This window comes from Camelina sativa, chromosome 12, assembly GCF_030686135.1.
Source record: "Camelina sativa cultivar CO46 ecotype springtype chromosome 12, ASM3068613v1".
In the NCBI taxonomy this organism is placed as follows: Eukaryota; Viridiplantae; Streptophyta; class Magnoliopsida; order Brassicales; family Brassicaceae; genus Camelina; species Camelina sativa.
Genome location: NC_141891.1, coordinates 6,235,274 through 6,255,598, shown reverse-complemented (window position 1 = coordinate 6,255,598; position 20,325 = coordinate 6,235,274). Strand labels below are relative to the sequence as shown.

Here is a 20,325-nt window from a genome sequence, read left to right as displayed (position 1 = left end):
AAAAAAGCTATTTGTAATTTTAGAGAGAAAACTATTACCCTATTAATCTTTTTTCAACCAAAAAAAATGTTGTCCAAAGAAAACAGATCCGGTTCTCTCAAACAAATAATGTTGGTTTTACTTTTACGTCCAACGGTTCGGTTTCAAATCAATTTTGACCCAAGAAAAGCCAAGATGAATTCACAGGAAGGGAGAGCAGAGCATACATTAATGATTGTTGGTCTTAAAACTTTTGGGTCTTGTTTCTTGCTCATTAAAATCCAACCCTCTCTAGTTCTTTTGGAGGTTTCACTTGCCCTAGCCTCCCCAGAGTGCACTTCTTGGAGACGCTCTAAGACACAATCAGAGATGCACAAATATCTTCCATGATAGGCAGAGGTCAATGAATATAAACTCTGGAGAATATTTGACGGTGTCAACTTGTAAAATTATAGATAAACAAACAAACTCGATGAACAAAGAGGACATCTATGTATGTAGTCATAATTAAACACTCATACACACATATATATTAAGACTAATGATAACAATGGATATATAGGGAGAAAGTAGAGATATATAATAACTGATGTGTCATGTGTGGAGTGGGAGATCACCAAAACTGTCTCCATCCAAATGCCAATGAGCACAAAAACCTAAACTAAAAACCTACAATGTGGGCTTAGAACCTTTTTCAAAAGAAAGGCCTCATGGGACAAGAAAGAGAAGAAGAAGAAGAAGAAGATGAGCTTTCTGAAAACTGATGAGAACTGTCCAAATCATCCCAAAGGGCACTTTCAGGACCCCATCCTGATGTGACTGCATTGTACCACGCTTCAGCCATGCCTTCCTCTCTCTCATTATCAGCCACTGCTACTTCCTTGCTTTCCAAGTTAACCTCGCTTGGCTGTGGCGTTTCATCTTGTTTCTGATGCGGCGAAGAGTTTGAATCATGCAGCTCGTTTTCCATATTCACGAAGTGCTCGGGAAAGTTAAGCGTTGCGTTATGACCCCTCAGCTTGAAAGCTTGGCGGTCGTAGGCCATGGCAGCTTCCTCAGCTGTATCAAAGGTACCGAGCCAAAGACGTGCCCTGCTTCGTGGCTTACGGATCTCTGCGACCCATTTTCCCCATTGACGTTGTCTCACTCCTCTGTATAGCTTGGTTGCGCTGGAGGGTTGAACACTTTCTTGGTTCATCATCATCATTCTTCCTCTTGGGCTCAGATTCAATGTGTCCCTCCAATACCTGGCCAGATACTGCTGCTGCTGGTACTGCTGTTGTTGTTGTTGAGGACTAAACGATATCATTTGCTTCTGACTTTGCATTGTCGGGTCATATTGTTGCTCAACCGGAACGTATGATCCGAATTGGTGTTGTTGATTTTGCATTGTCGGATCGAGATAAAAAGGGAAAGCCCCCAACGAATAAGGAGAAGAAGAGGACTGGAGATAAGGTTTAGGTCGATTAGGAGGACTCTTCATCTTCTTCATAGATCTCGGAGACGTGGAGGAAGCTTCTCCTAAAGAATGATCAATACTTTTACCTTTAGTAATACAAAGATTTAGCTCCTCATCAAAGTCCATACCTGCTTCACTTCTGGTACCTTAGCTTACACGATTGTATATAAAAAAAAAATTGTCAAAACAGAGAGCAGTGGAAGAAATAAAACTTTGAGAGAAGAGAAACAGAGAATATTGTGTGGTTTTGTTCTTATTGCTAAGAGAGGGACGACTCTACCATTGGTTTATATATGAGGGCAAGATTAGATATTTATTTTTTGTTTGTCAACCGCTTTTGTATTTATGTATTTAGTTATTGACTATTCAATACTATCTTTTTGGGGTTATTCCTTTGCTTTCACTCCAATTCATTGGCCAATTGGAAGTTGAGAAATTAGCGTTTAAAAAAAAAAGAAAATGTGATATTGATTGACACATAAGAATACAACGCGCATAGATGAAGAAAGAAAAAAAACATTCACGTCCGTACGAGTACGTGGCATCCTCTGTTTTTTTGGACGGTGAACACATTCATTAGTTCATGCTTCCAAGTTCCTATCTCTCCTTCCACTTTATCTAATTAGTTTCATAAAGGCCACCACCACTTACAAGTTACAAGCTTAAAAGATAAGATTAGACTGTGAAAAAAAAAAAAAAAAATTGATAATTTTCTTAAGAGTTTTATTATGGAGGTTTTATGCAAATTGTAAATGGAAAAAGAATTGATGTTGGTGGTGTAATGGTCGGCTAGCCGCGGCTAAAGGATAATATCCTCAATAAGAAGAGTAAACCCCATTTGCTGACAACCAACCCAACGTAGTAGTACCTAATTATTATAGTTTTCTTCAATCTTTCGGGTCGGTGATTGGTCAAACTCATCTTTCACTTTCTATTGTGATGTTTTTGGTTATTATTATTCCCACCTCCCCTCTCAAAAAGATACTCTCACAAGACCGACCATGTTTGAAAAAAAACAAACTTAGAGGAACTTCATCTGTTAGACAAAATCATTCTTTTTTGGTAACTAATTTCAACATATTATCTCATCACGTGCGTATCTATATAAAATAAAATCGAAATCGAACCAAACTGACCCAAAATTCATCAATCTAAACTTGCACCGAATTTTAGTATAACGTACATGGATATAAAAATCTATATACCAAATAAAACCTATTTCGACCTTAAGAGACTCATGGGCCACTGACATTGAATTTGCATCGAAACGTATATCTTCGAAATATTTTACCAATACTAAAACAAATGATTGACCAAAACAATGCCACTACAACAGTTTTAAATCATTTTTTAAAATAAATATATATACACATAGTACATATAACGTTCTTTTATTATTCAAAAATTATTACGCATTATTGTTTTAATCAATTATCATCTATAGATATTTCCACAAGTACGTTTTTTATTTGGACAACACACTTCAGTTTAGGTCAATCAGAACGTGCTATAACAAGTTTTAATATTCCATGGGATTAACACAAAGTAGCAAAAAAAATTACACAAAGCTATTAATTTGTCTAATTCCATAAAAAAATGCAAATAACTCCTTCAGATAAGTAATCATCTATGTTCGTAAAATATACGGAAATTAATTTGATCGCGGAACAAACTTAATTAAGGGCCAGTAATAAATTTACTCAAATTTGGACAAAAATCCAAAAGAAACCATAACATGATCTGGAGTTATCTTGAGAAACAATCTATAAACCAATAAACAATACCAAGTAGTAAATATCTTATAACATTATTGTTGTAGAATACTCTAGATACTTGTTAACAAATATGTATATGGTACAAAGTTTTAGAGAGACTAGAGACTTAGTGCTAGTCCATTAAATACATTTGCCGTGTTATATCATGAATGTTATGACCGTTCTAACTTCTATAGGTATGTGTAACTTTCTTTTTCATTATGAAAAAAAATTAGCAAGTTGTTCATAAAAGAACCACCAAAATCAAGGGAACTTGCGTTTAAGCCACAAAATATTAGTAAATGTATTGAGCCCATCATCATCAATCAGACCCCCAAACCAAACTTAAGATTAAAAAAACATTTTGATGAAAAAGTCAATGTCTATTATTTCCAAATAGTCCCAAATGACATCCAACATTATTGATATGTGCTACTCTTAAACAACAAAAACTAGATTGTTAACCAAGTATGAATCTAAAACACTAATGTATCAGTAATGAGGAGTAGTGGTGAAGTAGGTGAAGTCATGGTGGTGGACCCTTAGCTGCTTTAGCCAAGAATCTGCTACGCTTTTAAGGCAAAGCAATCTATCATTGTCCCATAGCCTCCCTTGCATCTTGTAAGTGGCCATCCCAAATGCACTCACACTTATCCTCTTCCTCTCCTCTTTCTTCACATCTGTTTCAATGCCATGGGACTTTAGACATGATTGTACTATACGTTAATACACATCCAAGAGGAAAGTGAAAACGCACCTTGGAAAGATGAAGAAAGCGTGTGGTAAGTGAGGAAGCAAGTAGACAAGTCCTTAATGTTTCTATTCATGGGGATGTGATAGATTGGATACCTACGTATATAATTTAACACCATCACCATTTGAAAAACATTAACCTTAACTTTGTTTTTTGAAAACCACACAGAGAAGAAAAAGTCAGACCAAGCAACAGCCATCCAACTAGCAGGAGACAGATCAACACTTCTCAATGACCATAACCCTGCATGTCTTTCTCCCAATTCTTTGATCTGAAAGCAGACAAAGACTTCATATAACATTTTAAAAATGATCAAGAAAGTACTTAAAGATTCAACTCCAAGGAAAGAATCAAAACCTTATCCATGAGAGGGACTCTGGAGTAAGGTGTACATCTCTCGAAATACTGCAAGTAAGAGTAACCAAGGCGATCAAGAGGTTCTTGATGATCAAACCCTTCCTCTGAAGAAGAACATCCTTCCCATCTCCACTCCTCGCTACATGTCTCGCTCCCTGAATCCCCAGATTCTGTGTTCTCCCTCAATCATCATTTCATCGCAGCAACATCTTAGATTCATAAAAACTTGTTTTTATGTTTCTGAAAATGGCATAAATGATCATTACCTTAAAGCACTGAGAACAGAATGAGAGGTGAAAATCTGGATTGCAGAGAGGTAAGGAACATAGTACTGGACCAATGTCTCGTCCGTTTCCGAGACAATGGGGACACCTGCACCGTAAGCGCTCCACTCGTCGAAACAATCCCAGAAGTCGCTCAACCTGAAATACTCCACGCTCTCGCTCTCCAACGGGTACCACAGAGGATTCAGGTTCTTGATCTGTGTCTGCCAAACTCAAACACACAATGTCAGTCAGATCTTTCAGAGAATTGTTTGAAGAAGAAGAAGAAAAAAGTGTGAACCTTTGGGAGGGAACGAGAAGGGACGATAGGTGTAGTGCAGCGTAGGAATCGGTCTAGGTTGGATTCATCAAAACCCATTATGATCCAAGAAAAGAACCAAAAACTCTACCCACAAAAACAGAGAAGAGAAGGAGAGAGAGAGGAGAGAGTTTTGCGGGATTCTCTTTCTCTGTACGTATCAAAGAGCTCAGTTTTCGGACAAAAAAATGTTTGCTTTATTAGACAAGCATTTGAGACTTTCACGGCAATGTCAGAAACCGAGAGATCCCGCAAAAGACTGAACGAAAAGAGACAAACGTTTTTATGAAAAAAAAAAAAAAACGACAACGGGACTCTGTTTTGAGAAATGGTAAAAGTAAATGTATCTACTTTGAGAGAAAAAAATAGAGTTGGGAAATAGGTTTAATATATAGAAAGCCAAAACTCCATGTGACCTATTCTTCTAAGGCAGGAGATTATTGGTAGATTCACCTGTCCTTCTCACAACTCTCCACCTTCTCCATTTATTTTCATTTACATTTTAATATGTTCGTTTCTCTAACTTTGTCGGATGAGATTTGAGTTTATTGTTTCGGTGACTAAAACAGAGCGAGATCCCTAATAAAGTCTTCTTCTTTAGGACACATCCTCAAACTGGATCGATCACATAACAATACTCTAAGGAAAAACAGAGAAACAAGGTCAATGACTCATTCATGTCCTTTTTTCTTTTTATATAATTCATATGGTGTTAAAAGAATCATTAACATAAATAAAGGACATGTGTGACAAGATCAGTCGGCAAATGCTGTAAACCAAACAATTGGTTAAAACCAAATACTTAACAATACAAGTTTGAGTGTTTGACACATTCAAATAGTAAGACATGGGGAATTGGGGATAATAAAAAGTACGGATAAGACTCTTTGACTTTTATTGAGTTTCTTTTCTACTTCTAATAACAACTGTAAAATTAATGAGCCGTACGTGAAATGTAATAAACAAAAAACATAAAGAAGAAAAAATATTTAATCCGAGACGAAAACTATAGAAGAGGTCAAAGTAGTTGAAGGTTGCATTTTCTTTTACCAACTTTGAATGAACAAAAGAAAAAGAAAACAGATCAAACTCTTTCAAAGTGGAAGCCGTCGTCTCGCTGACTCATTCTTCGGTTATTTTTTTTGTAAGTGAAAGCCAAATAAATCTGCAGAGAGAGAAGACAGCGACCTGGTTGTACTTGCACACAGTTTAATAGCCCATCAGTTTGGGTTTACACAACCAAAAATTACTAATTTAGGCATTTTTGGGGAATGGGATGACTGATCATTCATCATGCATTTAACTCACCGCCAATACTAAAGATGCCACCAGACTTTTTATGCTCTCTCTTTAACAAATAATGCACTTTGTATACGGTTCGTTTAATGTACCCATAATTAGCTTGAACCATTTCACTCTAGTCTATAATACACACAACTCTCACAACCTTCTTCCCTCCACAAACCAAACATTGAAGCTCTTCTTATCTTTATCATCTACTACCACAACACAATGGCTTCTACCCTGAAAACACTGACAGCCACAATTGTTCTGGTAAGCGTGCTTCTTGGGTATACAGAGCAAGTGAGCGGAATGCGTTACATTTCCGACTCCCCCGCTCCTAGTGAGAGCAAACATTCAGACTTTCTAGTGAACATGGTGCCCCAACCATCTGGTCTCATTCCTGGTTTTGGAAGGTTCTTGAAGCCTCCCACACCTAAGCTACCGTTCCTTCCTTACAAAGATCCCCTTGCTGCTGCCCCAACCACCTCTTATCCAACTCCTCCTAGTCGTTTTGCCTCAAACACTGGATATAAATCTCGCAGTCCGAGTTCAATGGAAGATCAAGTTCCACCAATGCCTCAACCATGAGTTTTTTCTTCAACCTGTCAACAAATATAAGCATCTGCTAGATACCTTCTTCTGGTATACATTATAAATCTACTAGTCATTTCATATCGTTGTGATCTCTCTCTCTCTCTTTCTCTACTTAAGAAAGAAAGAAATATTGTATTGATTGAACTCCAGAGCTTTTTGCTCATATACTATCTAAAAATAATGAGATAATTACGAAATAAAATGTAATGACTCCACATTGCTGCAAATATTTTTGAGCCAGAAACGAATAGATCGAGAAGAGGAAGAAATGTAGACAAACAAAGTTGAAATATATATATATACCTATACTCCTTAGTCCTTATACGAGGTTACAGTCTCTCTAATCAAATCATTTTTGTTACAAAATATGAGTTGGTTCAAAAGTAACAAAAAAAAAAAGAAATAATCCCTTTAACAGAGTGTAAAGATTTGTAAGTTGATAAAAGAAGAAATGAAATTCACAAAAATCATCGCAGCATTACCAAAACCAATGAAAATTGTAACCAAAAATGTATTACTCTGACAACAAAACAAGACAATGAGATTATGGACAGAGGGATGCGAATAGAAGTTTCCGTGTTCATAGCGTCAAACCAAAAAAATGATTTGCCCACAAGATCACCATGATCAAACCAAAGGAAATGAAAGGTTGGTTCTCACACACCCAATACCTTGAAGATGATGAAACAAAGGAAGCAGAAAAATATAAAGAGGAAAATGTAATCAACGAACACGAAGAAGTTCGTGGATCCATGGTTTCGGTGTTTCATCTTCATCTTCTTCTTTCCCTCTATCTCATCCTCATCAATGGGCACAAAGCACAATCTTCACCATTGTCTCCGTGATGATATACGCCGATCAAGTTTTCGCGGGATTCCGAGAGATTTGCTCTGCTCTTCTTCTGCGATCGACTCGTCCCTCGTGTATTATGAGATATTTATAACTTGAGCAAGATAGGCCCATTTAGGGAAGGCCCATCATCAAAGAATAAAGCCCTAAATACGAATGTAGTAAGAAATGTTGAGTGTTGTTGTTGACTAGTCAACTAATAGAAATAGTAATGTGAGAACTTTGGCAATAATCTTCTTTCTAACTTCTTCCTCTGTTTTCACTAGCTAGTATTCTCATTCAAGTTTAAAAAATGAGCGGCGGATACGACCATCGTAAGTTAGGAACGGAGGCTCCTCTAGCAGCGGAGGGAGAAGGAGAAGGACCTTTTAAGAGATCGGTGAGTGCTTTACCGTTTTGTTTGGTGGCAACCGCAGTTTTAATCTGTCTCTTCGTCTTAATGGCTATCTTCGAGAAGTTTGTTTTCTTTAAGCAAACTCCTACATTACCACCTCTCGACTCAAAGCTTCCTCCTTTTTCTTCCCCCAAGGTTCTTCACTTTCCCACTCAACTCTCTTCTTTCACTTTTTTAGCCTACGTTTTTGGTTGTGTTGATTTTTACTTAAAAGTCTCTTTACTCAAGTGAACAAACTGATCATTCGTTTATCTTTGCATCTAATGAGGTGATCATCCCAAATAACTATGTTAAGTGGTGAAATTAAGATAAAATAATCTTGCCGATGCATAGAATAAGTTCGATGAACTCTGTAAGTAGTCAGGATTTGCTTGATTAGTGTGTATAAATATGCAGATGGCGATTTATTTAGCAGGGTTTATGCTGGAGGAGGAAGCTCTTTTTTTGTCGTATCTTACAAAATATTGCAAAGTCCAAAAAAAGGATTACATTAAATGTATAATTATTCTATGGGGATACAAAACCCCTTGATTCATGCAACGAGGTTTGAATATATATATACACGCAGAGTAGGAAAATAAGATAGTAGTATATGTTAAGAGGATTTGTCTACACACTAGTTGTCTTTTGTGTGGGATGATGATGTCATGTAGTATTATAATCTTTTGTGTTTTGTATGTATGTAGATGGATGTATGTAAGAGAGAGATATCAGTATTGATGCCTGGAGAAGATATCCCAACGTTCATTGCTAAGCCATGTCCTCAGTCCTCATCATCAAGCAGCTCTTTCTCAAAACCAAGACCTTCTTGATTTTTACCACTAGTGGTTACTCTTATTTAGGACTTTTTTTTTTTCTTTATGAAGCAAAAAAGACAAGTCTTTATGTAGTCGAGTGAGTGATAAACAGAACAGTGTTCTCTGTCTCTGTGTCTGCTTATCTCAGAGCAAAGAAAAAGAGCAGCAATCTCCATAAAATAAAGCCATGGAATTTGTGAAGCGTTGTGCGTAGGCTTCTCCTTTTACTTTTACTAGTCAATGAACAATAAACAAACAAAAAAGGAAAAGATCCGCAAAAGATTTGGTTATATGATACATTCCGCAATTTACAAATCAAAACAGGGGAAAGAAAGAAAAAAAACTAAGATCAATCAATCACATCAGAGTTAAATGATGAAATTAGTGAGAAGAAGAGATTCATCAGAGAAAGATGAAGCATTCCATTGATACTTCAGGGTCTTTCACAGCTTCTCCATCTTCTTCCTTCTTTACCTCAACTTCTTCTTCCTTCTTTACCTCTGTTGTTGCTCCGTCTTTCTCATGAGCTCCAACTCGTTTCTTCATGGGGCTTCTCCTTGCAGCACTCGGGGCACGAGTGGCTGGAGACTGTGAGCGACGCCTCGGGTGGTTATCGGATAACCCGCTCCGTGGGAGTGGACCTGAATCTGCATTTCGCCGGTTGTGAGTAGGGTTTGGTTGACGAGACTGTCTCTCTCGGACTAACCTAGGACGGAGCTGTTTCCCACCTTGGGGAGAATGTCTATCTCCTGGAGATCTGAGGACTCTGTCAGGCCTATTGCGGCGAGAGGTAGAAGAAGAAGGAGGAGGAAGAGGACGGTGGGGTTTGCTGAGAGCGTCGTCTTCGAGGATGGAAGCAGCTGTAGCAGTAGTAGCGGTTGAGTAGCTGTGAGAGACAGAGACGCTGCAAATGTCTGACTTGCTTTGAGAGATCTCCGGAGCTGGAGGTGGTGAGAGAGGATGAGGAAGTTCAGGTTCTGAATCTGAGATAACTTCAGCAGGTGCGGAGGGAACGATGTCCGGAACTGTGACAGGTACGGGGACGGAGACAGATACTGTCTGAACCACGACTTCTTTCACGGATTCTTCTTCAATGGGTGGAGGAATCTGAACGGCGGCGGCGGTGACTGGTGGTGGAGCTGTGACTTTTCCGGTACTAAAGCAGCATCCCATTTTTCTTACTACACTTTTTTTTAGTAATTAATGAATGTGTCTCTCTCCTCTTCTTTCACTAACTCTTACTTCACTCTCTCGAGATGTAAATACTGGTTAATTATTCTTAATGGGCCTATTTTCATTATGGCGGCCCAGACTCACTCTGGGATCCATTATGCTTTTTTCAAGTGTTATTTCGTTTTTTAATTATATTTTAAGCCGCAATATTATAAGATTTTAGTATCTGAAATTCTGAATCAGCTCAGACCCATTAAGCTCGAATCTTATATTTGTCTCGTTCATATTGTAAAGACAAAAGAACGCTAGTGCTTTGTTTTGTTTTGTTTTGGTGTAAAGAGGCTTAAAAAATATTCAAAAAAAGTATGCAGGATGGACAAATATCTCGCTTGATAGTGACCCATCATAGTTGGGACAAATTAACCACACAACCAGGACATACCGATTGCCACGGACAATGACATGTTATGAAGTACGTAAACTTGGGTCATACTTATAAGAATTAGATAAGAACTGAACTGGCCATCATTTCTTACCTCATTTTTGAAACAAGAACGGACCAATCCGTTGTTGGTTTTTGTGTTTACCAAAACTTGAAATGGAAAGGACCTAACAAATAACATTGTTGCTGCAAACTAAATAAAATATTCAGCTATGTATAACATTATTTTAAATATGCCAAAAAAAAGAAATATGAGAAGTTCAACTATAAGGTTAAACACACATAAGTCGGATTTTAAAATTCATTACTCGAATTCTCAACAAATCAAACAAAGAGATTGAGTAGCAATATTAGTAAGGAAAACCAAGAAAGTAGAAATCAGAAAAGGCCAAGGCTCATAAATTTTGTAAAACCCAAGCCCATTTATTTGTCAGGAAATAAATGCTTTGAGACTCCTCCATAAGTTCATTCCCATCCGCCACATATTTTTGGGAAACAACTAGGAATTCAAGGAAGGAAGAAGTACTACTCCTACTCCTACTCCTACTTATTAGAGTCTTAAATGTTAGACAACAAATGTTTTGATGAACAACTTATTTATGTTCATGTCCCTCAAAAAAGATTATTTCATTGTCTTCCTTTTTGTTTGGCGACATTTTTTATCTAACCATTATATTGTATGTACATTATGTTTTTTTTGTGTGCAACCCCATCCATTATGTACTTGAGATAATAACAACATACTATACCATATACATACAATTCATATAGTCTACATATTAACACTAGTCTCCATCTATATTTAAAAAATGAGTTCCTCGAACACAGACATATACATTACAAATATAGATATGACATTGGGGTTAGAGCGCATTACAGAATACCTAAACAGACATAGATGTCAATGACGTCGTCGTCATGTACTTGGTTTACTAGTTGTTTTATAGACAACAAGCTTGATTAACTCTTTTTTTTTTTCAATTAAAGAACCAAACTTTATACAAATCCTCAACTTTTATATATATAAAATAGCCAATAGGGGGAGAAATGATGACTCGGTAACCCATGAATCCTGATGGAAGGGTAGTAGAGCCCAAGAATTTGCAGAACCTCAAAGAGAGAAAGGAAAGAAAAAAAAAAAAAAAAGGACTTTCAAATTACAAAATCAAGAAGAAGGTGAGAAGAAGTAAGTACAAACGAAAAAAAAGGAGTTATGACATTATAAAATCAAAAGAGGACCTGAAACACTTGACACAACCCTATTCCTCAACTTCTTTCTTCTCTCTTGTGTCTTATCAAAGCCTCTCTCTCTCTCTATCTCTCTCTCACCCACCACCACCGCCTCTGTTCTGAATCTGCTCTTATCAGCCATCTACATTCTCTCTCATCACCTACACTGTTATGTAGGTGATATATATATTGATACTACTACTATACATAGCCCTGTATAAACAAAATACTATAAAATAAAATAGTATATAGTATAATCCAAAGGTCCCATGCCCCACGAGTTTTGTTTTGTTGGCCAGCTAGTTCCACATCCTTTTGTATTCTTCTCTCTATAACCCCAAAATCCACAAGGCAAAGAGAAAGCCAAAGGGGGAGGCTTTGGCTTAAACACAAAGGCGCACTCTTTTCTTATTTATTTCTCTCTCTTCTCTTCTCCCGAAAAGCCCTTAATAAGCTTTTTTTTTTGCTTTGATATATTATCAGATCTCTCTCTCTCTTAAGCGGCTTTTGAGATGCGTGCTCCTTTAGGGCTTTCCTTTTATACCCCAAAACGAGGCCTTTCATTCTTCTCTCATCTACTAATTCTAACCCCCTTCCTCTTCCTTCTCTCTCTCCTTTTTCTCATACGCTTATAGGGAGATAGAATCTCAGAGAGAGAAGTGATGGCGAACGAGGAAGAGGTACAATGTGGGTCGATGTTGTTCAAGCAAGAGGAGCTACAGGAGATGAGTGGGGTCAATGTTGGTGGCGATTACGTTGAGGTCATGTGTGGTTGTACCAGTCACCGATACGGCGATGCTGTTGCTAGACTTAGGGTTTTCCCAAGCGGAGACCTTGAAATCACCTGTGAATGCACACCTGGCTGCGATGAAGGTCTCTCTCTCTTTTTCTTTCTTCCGTCTCTTTCTCGTGTGTCTTTCTGATGGTTTTGGGGAAATGGGTTTTGATTTCTGTGCATGTTACATGTGAATGTGTGTAAAGATTAAAACTTTGATGCCTCTCGTTTTTCTCTTGACTTGTCTTCTAACATTTAAGAAAGCTTTGGCCTTTCTCTCTTCATTGTGTTCTTTAGGTGGTGCTGGTTGGTCTCTGCCTAGCTAATATTACAATGGGCTTGTAAAGTTAAGGTCTTTAGCATGATTACATCTTTATCAACAAGACTGCTCTTTTCTTTCTTAGCAGTTAAACTAGCTACCATGTCTTTGGATAACGTTTGATAACATTCACGGTCGATGATGTGTAGTAGATCGGTCCTTGATTTGCTTTACTGTTATGTTTAGGCCGTCTGTGTTACTGTAATGCTCTTGCGTCTCTTTGTTATTGGCAGAATGGTAGCTTTATTGACATACGATATGCTTCTCTTAGTTGTGCATACGTGTATACCTCTGATTTCAAAGCTTGATGCAACCTCATTGCCACTAGTTCCTGTTGCTACCAAACCCATCTCTAGCTTTTCACCTATGGATGCACATTTGGAGTTATCTTTCGAAAAAAGTGATCTGACTGACTTGAACAGTTTTGATTCCATGATTGTAGACAAGTTGACACCAGCTGCGTTTGAGAAGCATTCTGGAAGAGAAACGGCTAGAAAGTGGAAGAACAATGTGTGGGTTATCATGGGAGGTGAAAAGGTTCCATTGTCAAAGACAGTACTGCTCAAATACTACAATGAAGCATCAAAGAAGTGCAGCAGATCAAACAAATCACAGGGTGGAAAAGTTTGCCACAGAGATGAGTTTGTTGGATGCAACGATTGCGGGAAAGAGAGGAGATTCAGGTTGAGGAGCAGAGACGAATGCCGCGTGCACCACAATGCAATGGCCGATCCAAACTGGAAATGCTCAGATTTTCCATACGACAAGTAGGTTTCGTTAATTCCTCGTATGTGTTCTAAGTTGTGTGCAAATGATGGTATTATAATAATGAATGGGTGTGGTGGTTGCAGGATAACATGCGAGGGGGAGGAAGAGAGAGGGAGCAGGAAGGTGTACAGAGGCTGCACACGTTCACCTACTTGCAAAGGCTGCACATCCTGCGTCTGTTTTGGCTGCGAGTTATGCCGTTTCTCAGATTGTACCTGCCAGACTTGTGTCGACTTCACCAGCAATGTGAAAGCTTGAAGAAGGCAGTCAACTAAGAAAAAAAAAGTGTCTCAGACTTCGTTCGTTGCATTTAATAACTGAATCCTAAAATTCCAAACTTATTTATCTTATCTTCATGGTTGTGAATGGAGCAAATTGAAAAAAAGTAGGAAAAAAAAAGTTGATTTCCAAGAAGAACATGCAGACGAGCATGCCTGAGTTTAGTGCATGTCTTGATTTTTGGCTAGTGGCAGAGAAAAAAACATAAAAGTGTTATTAATATTTTGTTGTTACCCTTTATTTTATTAGCTGTTGACAGCTTTGTGAGACGAAGTTGTCAATGGCACAGCTACTACGGTCTGTGATTTAGGAGATGGGACATGGAAAGAGACATTTTCTTAATACCCAAAAGGCCCTGAGCTCTTATTTCGAACACAGTTACCAAATGGAATCCCAAACAAAAGGTGATGTAAAGTACTTTGTATTATTATCATTAACCTTGCTAACAAACAAGTTGGGTTTAACATATAGACCACCAAGTCGTCGTCACCAGGCAAAGAGGATAGGAGAAACTAGTTTAATCGTAAATTCATCAGAAACAGAGCTCCATTTATTAGATATGTACTTCATTCTCATTGCGTAGCATTAGCATTTACAGGCTGCTGCAAAGTGAAGAAGAGGAATAAATAAGAACGAAGTATGATGCAGCAAATGAGCGGTATAGTAATAGAACCAATGAGTGTATAAGTATAACCTCCTTTTTGTCTCCGGTGAAGAGTTTGTAACCGCTGTAGAAAAGCAGACCCCAACCGGATAGCTAAATAAGTACAAACTGCAAAAGCATGAATCAATCTTACTTACGTTTTGGGTACTCTCTACAAGCACAAATCAATCATATCACTACTAGATAAGTACAAATACATACATGTTCTTCTTTCCAGTTTCGTGGGTTCATGGGCTGTTCCCAAAAGCTAACCTTAGCAGCTCCATGATCACCTGACCATTAATATATATATCTAACATTTCATGCAGTGAGAGAAGAAACGAAAAAAAAGCAGCCACATTCCCAAAGTTTCAACCTTTCTTTTTGTTTTGTGTGTGAATGATCAAATAAGCAATTCCAAAGCAATCATAGATAGAGTACCAGCGGCACTGGCGAGACCATGGCGTTGAGTAATAGAGGCCGATTGAGATTGAATCTGAGCTAACCTCGTGGCACGGCGAACGAAGAACGACATCGAGCTCGAATCTGATGCAGGTTTGATTCTCCCCAAATGAAAGGGACGATCAAGTGAACAACGAAAGAAGACCCGAGTAATAGTGATTTTTTTAGTTGGACTCTAAACGGTGTCGGATTTCGACCTTAGAAAGATAAGGCTAAAGGGGTCGTGTTAGAACCAACAAAATAGTATTCATATGAAAGGTGAAACCAAAAAAAACTCAGGCTGGCAACATGTTTTTCAGCAGTTTTTGTATCAAAAATGTGTCTAGTGTTGAACTAGAATCATAAAGCAGTACATAGTCTTCTGCTCTTTTACAACCAAAATCTTCTTAAGGATCACATAATTTAAAATCGCATAATTGAAACCAACATCCACAGAATACGCTCTACCTACAAATCAGATCCAACTACGAAATCCGCAGAGTCCTTGAGAGTCTTTCTCGCTCGCCAATACACTCCGTTAGCCGTCTCTGACGTTCCCATCTGCAATCAACACCAGATACATGGTCAGTAGAGTACTTAACATTAAGTTAAAGTATGGATTTTTTAGTCATGGTGTTAAGAATCCACTTTACATTTGTCTCCAATGAGTAGTAATTCTTCCACAGCTCCACGTCTTGACTGTAACTTGCAACAGCAGAATCATATAGCTTCCGGGCATTACTGAGACTATCTTTATTACCTAGTGATAAAAGGTTGGTCTCTATTTCAATGCAATTTTTGTATAGAACAAGACTCGGACCGGGAAGAGCCAAGAACCTGCGAATTTACGGCAACAGTGGTGAGAATAAATTGGCATGTGTGACTCATTGGGAATGGAGTAGGAGTAGTGACTCACCTCTTGTATATCTTCCTCGCACTGTGGCTCCCTTTTGTTTCAAGAACAAATTTCACCACCGTGGAAGCAAGAGAAAAAACCTGGTCACTCCCATGGTTTTTGGCCACTGCTAGGATGGACATCTCTACAAGCTTGTCAAAATAAGTTCCCTGATGAGCAAAGAACTTAAAAGCCTGCAATATAAAAGCATTTTATTAGGATAGTCTTATATATCAACAAACTAGGGTATTGTCTAGAAAATATATTAGTCACATACCATTAGCCACAGGCTCTCAGATTCTGAGATCGGTACGTTCTTCCAAGCATTTGAAAGGAGCTCAAAGACTGTCTGCAATTCTGCTTTACTAGGAGTTGAGTTCCCTGAAAGTGATCTTATTTCAATGGAAACTCTTGAAAGCCACAACTTAGCTGATGCACTAAATTTTCCAGAGCAAAGTTTTTCTGCTAGCTTCTGGGCTTCATGAGTCTTTCCCAGTTTCAAGTACAGAGAAACATATTCATCAGCAAGCACCTCAGTCAAACACCCCGTTTCATCAGCCTTTTGGTACACGTTTATGATATGTGAAATGTAGTCCCCAACCGGATTAGCCAAAAGGGAATTTTCATCATCGTCACCATTTGACTGTACAATAGCCTCCATCAAAAACTTGATATAAATTTCAAACATAGAACTTGAAGTAACAGTTTGCAAGCCCTCTTCAAAAACCTGCATTCAGGAGACAAGGTTTAAGCCCTATCAGATATTCTATTTTTACTAGTCAGCCAATACAGAATGTGCTAGAGTAAGATAGGACAGTCCTAAAGACAAATCCCCCATAACCAATGTCCCTCCCATCCTCTCCGACATTATCAAACGAGGGAATTTGAGTTCAAGTTCAAACAAAAAGGAGTGCGAGGAAAACAAAGTCTAAACTTCGATTTATATATTCTATTTCAACATTCAAGACAACTAAGGTTGCCAATTTCAACAGACTTCGGCATTTACTGAAATTAATAGTCCCTAGTTATTAAGTATATACATAAGTGGACATGAGCTTTACCTGAATAGCCTTTTGCATTTGAGGATTGGCAAACTCTAAGCTTCTCTCTTTGCTAATGCAACCACTCATTTCATGTCTAGCAAGCCAATTCCAGTATTCAGGGTCCTTTGAAAAATCACGCTTCAGGTCACTTAGAATCGTATTCCGGATTTCATCTGAATGGGCCAAGTCTGTTGCCTCTAGAATCTCCAAAAAACGCTTCCTCAAGTCAAAACTAGAAGGAAGAGCCTCAACAGCTCCACTATAGATAGCCTGAAGAACATTAGACCCTTTTTCCCGAAAGAAGTCAACTTTCTCAGTCCCATCCTCAACATCTTCAACATTAGAGTCGTCGTCACTTTCTTCCTTTTCATTCCCTTCCTTCTCATCTAGCGACATAAACAACTCTTTGTTTTCATCTTTCCACTTCTCATCCTCTACACTTTTCGTGTCACGCACCAAACTTCCTTTATCCTCACCAAGGGCAACTCTACGAGCTTTCAGCTTATTCAAGTAAGTAAGTTCCATTCGCAGATACTCAACCCACAAATCTTCAGAGTTAGAACACGCTCTCAAACCATTCTGCATAAGAGCACGAGCTGCAGCAACATTCAAGTTTCTATCAAATTCCCAAGCTGCAGCATATATCCACACTCCAGCAACTTTTGGATGAAACCTAATAGCTTGAGCCAAGGCCTAAAGATAAAAACACAAATCAAATCATCAGCACATACCTAACAAAACTGTTATCTTCCAAAAAAAAATCTCATCAAATTCGAAAGCTTTATTATTACCTTCTTAATTCTACCATGTCTCTTCTGTTTACAGAACTCGAGATACCTAAACCACAAATTGATATCTCCTTTATACCTCATAGTAGCTAATCTATAAATCTCCACAATCCTAGCCACACCGGCGAAATCAGAAACCGATTTCTTCTTTCTCTTCGTAGAGTCACGCTTCACCGCTTTCCTCCGTAGCAGACGAAGCTCGTCGAGTTTCACCTCATAGTCAATATAGGCTATGAAATCCTCTTTGAGTGGGCTCGGACGCTTTAATCGGTACTCGAACTTACGTCTCTGCTTCACGATCTCAGCAATCTCTGAACGAGTGAAGATTCCTCTACGCTCTAAATCATCAAGCTCGTCAACCATCCGCTCGAGGCGGTACTGAACTACGTCGGCCATGGCTGCTGCTAGACGATTCTCGGCGGGGACTGGTAACGGTAGGGCAAACGCTTAATGCTTCTTCTCCTTCTTCTTCTTCACTTATTATATATGGGCCGTAAGAGTAAGAATATATTTGGGCCTAAGCCCAATATTTAATGGCCCATTTTTGACTGATGTTATGAGCTATAGAGTATTTGTTGTTCTTGGGGAAAAGCTTGAGAAGCTCAGGACGACGATGACGCTCTCAGCTCTCTCTTCATCTCTTTCTTCTTCTTCTTCCATCTTCTGCCGCAATTCTCGTATTCCTTTTTCTCCTTCGTCGCGTCTTTCTTATCTTAATGGTGGTAATAAGCTCACACTTGCTCAACCGCCGCAGTTTTCAAATGCCGGCGTTAGTCTCCGTGGTTTAGGGGTTCCGGGGAAGTTTCCGAGTGTTAGACTTAGGGTTTCGACGAGGTGCGAGAAAGAAAATGCACCAAACGGTGGGATTGAAGATGAGGCAGAGCGATTTGCGAGGCGAGAGAGCACGATGCCTGATAGATTCAGATATTTGACCAAAGAAGCTCCGGACAGCCCTGTTATATGGCCTTGGTTTGTTGGTACTTTTCATTACCTTTACCTTAGTTTGAGTGGTCTTGTTCTAATAACTCGAATTAAACCGGAAAGATCAAATTTTGAATTTAAAAATTCCATTTTTGATGTTGTTCTGTTCTCAATTGCTGGAGCATTTCTGATTCAGAGTTTGATTAGTTTTAATTTCGTATGGATTATTTGAACATAGTTTATTAGTTCGAGGTTTCTTGTGTATATTACCTTGTTGCATAGTTGGATTAGGGGAATAAATTCTAGTAACATGAATGAATGATCTTTTGGATATGATTAAGTAACATGTTGATCATCTGTTGCAGCGCTAGGGTTTCTTATGTATGCGTGGAGAGCAGTCTTGTTTGAGTTATCCAACTGGAGAAAGGCAGCTTTTGCTATCCTTGGGTTTGTGGGAGACCTTTCCAAGTTTGCATTGGCTCTTGTCTTCCACTTTATAGGCGATCCCATCACTTCTCTTATCAGCCTTATTGAGACTGCAATGTACAGTATCCGTGCGTTCTACTCTGGGATTGTGGCTTACACGCCTGTGAGAGAGTTAACCACAGTGATCCTTCTTGCATCCTCAGTGCTTGCTATAGGAGAAGCAGTTGCGCCAAACTCTATCAGCAAGCAGCCGTATGTGGTAACTATCGCGGGTCTTGTTGGGTACGCAGCTGTGCAGAGTTACATCTCAGAGCCATTCTTCTGGACTGTTTTGTTGGGTTTGTATGGTTATTCCCGGTTGATAAAGAAGAGAGACGATGTGACCTCGGCTCTTCCTTCTGCAGCTGTTTTAGCAGGAGTAGGGGAGCCATGGGTGAGAGTGGTGGCCATCACAGGGTATCTGGCTCTAGCCATGTATCACAATTCAACTAAAACCTCCTCAGAGGAAGAGACACAGAACTTAAGGAAGGCACCACCAATACCTTTGTTGGCTGCAGCATTAGCCATTGGCGTCCGGCTTGCTGCAAAATGGGCTGGATACAGACACTTGACTTGGATGATTGTTTGATTCTCTGCTGTAACAAAGAAATTTTAGAGACCATCAAAACTAGTTTGTGTTTGTACTTGTACCTCTCTCCGGCTCTCCCAATGTTTGAAGAGAAATTTCGAGAAATTTCTGATAATACAAGAAAAAGGATTATTTTGCTGATCAAATAATGATTGTTAATAATACGGCCCATTAGTATAAATAAAGCCCATTTAGTGGAATGGTCGTGGGCTATATCTAGCTAGAAACAGTCCAAATAGATTACAGCTATAATTAGGGCTTTCGCGATGATCCCTATATAATAGAGTCAGCTTCTTCTTCAAACCTCATTCGTCCGCTTTTTCTTTGTTCTTTGTTTTTCATTTTGCTGGTTATTATTGTTGGAGGCTCTGTTTGTGATTTTTATGTATTGGTTTTTGTTGGAGAGAAAGGATTTTGCGTTTTTGTTTATATATAATTGCCTCACATCACCTTTAGCTTATTTTCTATATAAAAATCCACGAAAATAAAAGCTAGTCATCGAGGCATATATTGAGTTGCGGTGCTAAAACGTGGAGGCATACTTGTTCATCATAGTTTAGCCTCTAAAATTATCCGCTAAATTCACTTTTTTTTTCATATATTCGTTTTTAGTCTTTTTGGTTTTCTGGTTTCCCGATCTGGACTTGGTTTGGAAAACCAGAAACCAAAAAAACCAAAACAAATATATGAATCATTTGTTTGAAGAGATTGTTATCAGAATCATTTGGAACACCCGTGATTTTAAACTATT

The 20,325-nt window shown here is 38.5% G+C and overlaps 5 protein-coding genes, 1 long non-coding RNA gene and 2 pseudogenes across 13 annotated transcripts; 3 read left to right on the top strand and 5 right to left on the bottom strand.

Moving 5' to 3' along the window:
* Nucleotides 1–405: 405 nt before the first annotated feature.
* On the bottom strand, nucleotides 406–1,744 carry LOC104730540 (ethylene-responsive transcription factor ERF054 pseudogene; annotated as a pseudogene). The gene has a single exon (XR_015573857.1). The product of XR_015573857.1 is annotated as an ethylene-responsive transcription factor ERF054 pseudogene (transcript).
* Nucleotides 1,745–3,554: 1,810 nt separating this feature from the next.
* LOC104730539 (uncharacterized) lies at nucleotides 3,555–5,440 on the bottom strand. 2 transcript variants are annotated; one of them, XR_015575217.1, is made up of 6 exons: nucleotides 4,868–5,244; nucleotides 4,570–4,790; nucleotides 4,304–4,480; nucleotides 4,132–4,217; nucleotides 3,950–4,041; nucleotides 3,555–3,872 (listed from the first exon to the last, which is right to left on the bottom strand). XR_015575217.1 is itself a non-coding variant. In XM_010449720.2 (6 exons), exons 1-6 carry the CDS (start codon nucleotides 4,943–4,945, stop codon nucleotides 3,685–3,687), a joined length of 846 nt encoding a protein of 281 aa, XP_010448022.1. In that variant the 5' UTR covers nucleotides 4,946–5,440; the 3' UTR covers nucleotides 3,555–3,684. The 2 variants fall into 2 exon arrangements, 1 of the variants encoding a protein (XP_010448022.1); XM_010449720.2 differs by having other exon boundaries at nucleotides 4,304–4,484; nucleotides 4,868–5,440.
* Nucleotides 5,441–6,334: 894 nt separating this feature from the next.
* On the top strand, nucleotides 6,335–6,965 carry LOC104730538 (putative cell wall protein pseudogene; annotated as a pseudogene). The gene has a single exon (XR_015575219.1). The product of XR_015575219.1 is annotated as a putative cell wall protein pseudogene (transcript).
* A 2,107-nt stretch (nucleotides 6,966–9,072) lies between these two features.
* LOC104730536 (uncharacterized) lies at nucleotides 9,073–10,150 on the bottom strand. The gene has a single exon (XM_010449716.3). The coding sequence runs from the start codon at nucleotides 9,974–9,976 to the stop codon at nucleotides 9,206–9,208; it is 771 nt and encodes a 256-aa protein (XP_010448018.1). The 5' UTR covers nucleotides 9,977–10,150; the 3' UTR covers nucleotides 9,073–9,205.
* Nucleotides 10,151–11,610: 1,460 nt separating this feature from the next.
* On the top strand, nucleotides 11,611–14,011 carry LOC104730535 (protein ULTRAPETALA 1-like). The gene is made up of 3 exons (XM_010449715.3): nucleotides 11,611–12,521; nucleotides 13,185–13,509; nucleotides 13,594–14,011. Exons 1-3 carry the CDS (start codon nucleotides 12,311–12,313, stop codon nucleotides 13,766–13,768), a joined length of 711 nt encoding a protein of 236 aa, XP_010448017.1. The 5' UTR covers nucleotides 11,611–12,310; the 3' UTR covers nucleotides 13,769–14,011.
* A 94-nt stretch (nucleotides 14,012–14,105) lies between these two features.
* Nucleotides 14,106–15,086, bottom strand: LOC147930217 (uncharacterized). 5 transcript variants are annotated; one of them, XR_015575316.1, is made up of 4 exons: nucleotides 14,874–15,086; nucleotides 14,655–14,725; nucleotides 14,484–14,546; nucleotides 14,106–14,388 (listed from the first exon to the last, which is right to left on the bottom strand). It is a non-coding gene; the product is annotated as an uncharacterized LOC147930217 (long non-coding RNA). The 5 variants fall into 5 exon arrangements; XR_015575315.1 differs by having other exon boundaries at nucleotides 14,106–14,391; nucleotides 14,874–15,085; XR_015575317.1 differs by having other exon boundaries at nucleotides 14,106–14,391; nucleotides 14,484–14,561; nucleotides 14,874–15,049.
* A 34-nt stretch (nucleotides 15,087–15,120) lies between these two features.
* Nucleotides 15,121–18,089, bottom strand: LOC104730533 (uncharacterized). Its single transcript, XM_010449714.3, has 6 exons — nucleotides 17,603–18,089; nucleotides 16,830–17,504; nucleotides 16,046–16,495; nucleotides 15,790–15,962; nucleotides 15,527–15,710; nucleotides 15,121–15,434 (listed from the first exon to the last, which is right to left on the bottom strand). The coding sequence occupies exons 1-6, from the start codon at nucleotides 17,993–17,995 to the stop codon at nucleotides 15,342–15,344; spliced, it is 1,968 nt and encodes a 655-aa protein (XP_010448016.1). The 5' UTR covers nucleotides 17,996–18,089; the 3' UTR covers nucleotides 15,121–15,341.
* Nucleotides 18,090–18,138: 49 nt separating this feature from the next.
* On the top strand, nucleotides 18,139–19,720 carry LOC104730532 (uncharacterized). The gene is made up of 2 exons (XM_010449713.3): nucleotides 18,139–18,576; nucleotides 18,886–19,720. Exons 1-2 carry the CDS (start codon nucleotides 18,156–18,158, stop codon nucleotides 19,572–19,574), a joined length of 1,110 nt encoding a protein of 369 aa, XP_010448015.2. The 5' UTR covers nucleotides 18,139–18,155; the 3' UTR covers nucleotides 19,575–19,720.
* Nucleotides 19,721–20,325: the final 605 nt, after the last annotated feature.

Coding starts and splice junctions, on each gene's coding strand:
- LOC104730535 (XM_010449715.3), top strand. CDS start 12,311: ATGGCGAACGAGGAAGAGGTACAATGTGGGTCGATGTTGTTCAAGCAA. Junction 12,522..13,184: donor CACACCTGGCTGCGATGAAG/GTCTCTCTCTCT, acceptor CCATGATTGTAG/ACAAGTTGACACCAGCTGCG. Junction 13,510..13,593: donor TCAGATTTTCCATACGACAA/GTAGGTTTCGTT, acceptor TGGTGGTTGCAG/GATAACATGCGAGGGGGAGG.
- LOC104730536 (XM_010449716.3), bottom strand. CDS start 9,976: ATGGGATGCTGCTTTAGTACCGGAAAAGTCACAGCTCCACCACCAGTC.
- LOC104730533 (XM_010449714.3), bottom strand. CDS start 17,995: ATGGCCGACGTAGTTCAGTACCGCCTCGAGCGGATGGTTGACGAGCTT. Junction 15,711..15,789: donor GCGAGGAAGATATACAAGAG/GTGAGTCACTAC, acceptor GTAAATTCGCAG/GTTCTTGGCTCTTCCCGGTC. Junction 15,435..15,526: donor ACTACTCATTGGAGACAAAT/GTAAAGTGGATT, acceptor TGTTGATTGCAG/ATGGGAACGTCAGAGACGGC.
- LOC104730539 (XM_010449720.2), bottom strand. CDS start 4,945: ATGGGTTTTGATGAATCCAACCTAGACCGATTCCTACGCTGCACTACA. Junction 4,042..4,131: donor AGTTGGATGGCTGTTGCTTG/GTCTGACTTTTT, acceptor TTATATACGTAG/GTATCCAATCTATCACATCC. Junction 3,873..3,949: donor GCTTTCTTCATCTTTCCAAG/GTGCGTTTTCAC, acceptor GCATTGAAACAG/ATGTGAAGAAAGAGGAGAGG.
- LOC104730532 (XM_010449713.3), top strand. CDS start 18,156: ATGAGCTATAGAGTATTTGTTGTTCTTGGGGAAAAGCTTGAGAAGCTC. Junction 18,577..18,885: donor TATATGGCCTTGGTTTGTTG/GTACTTTTCATT, acceptor CATCTGTTGCAG/CGCTAGGGTTTCTTATGTAT.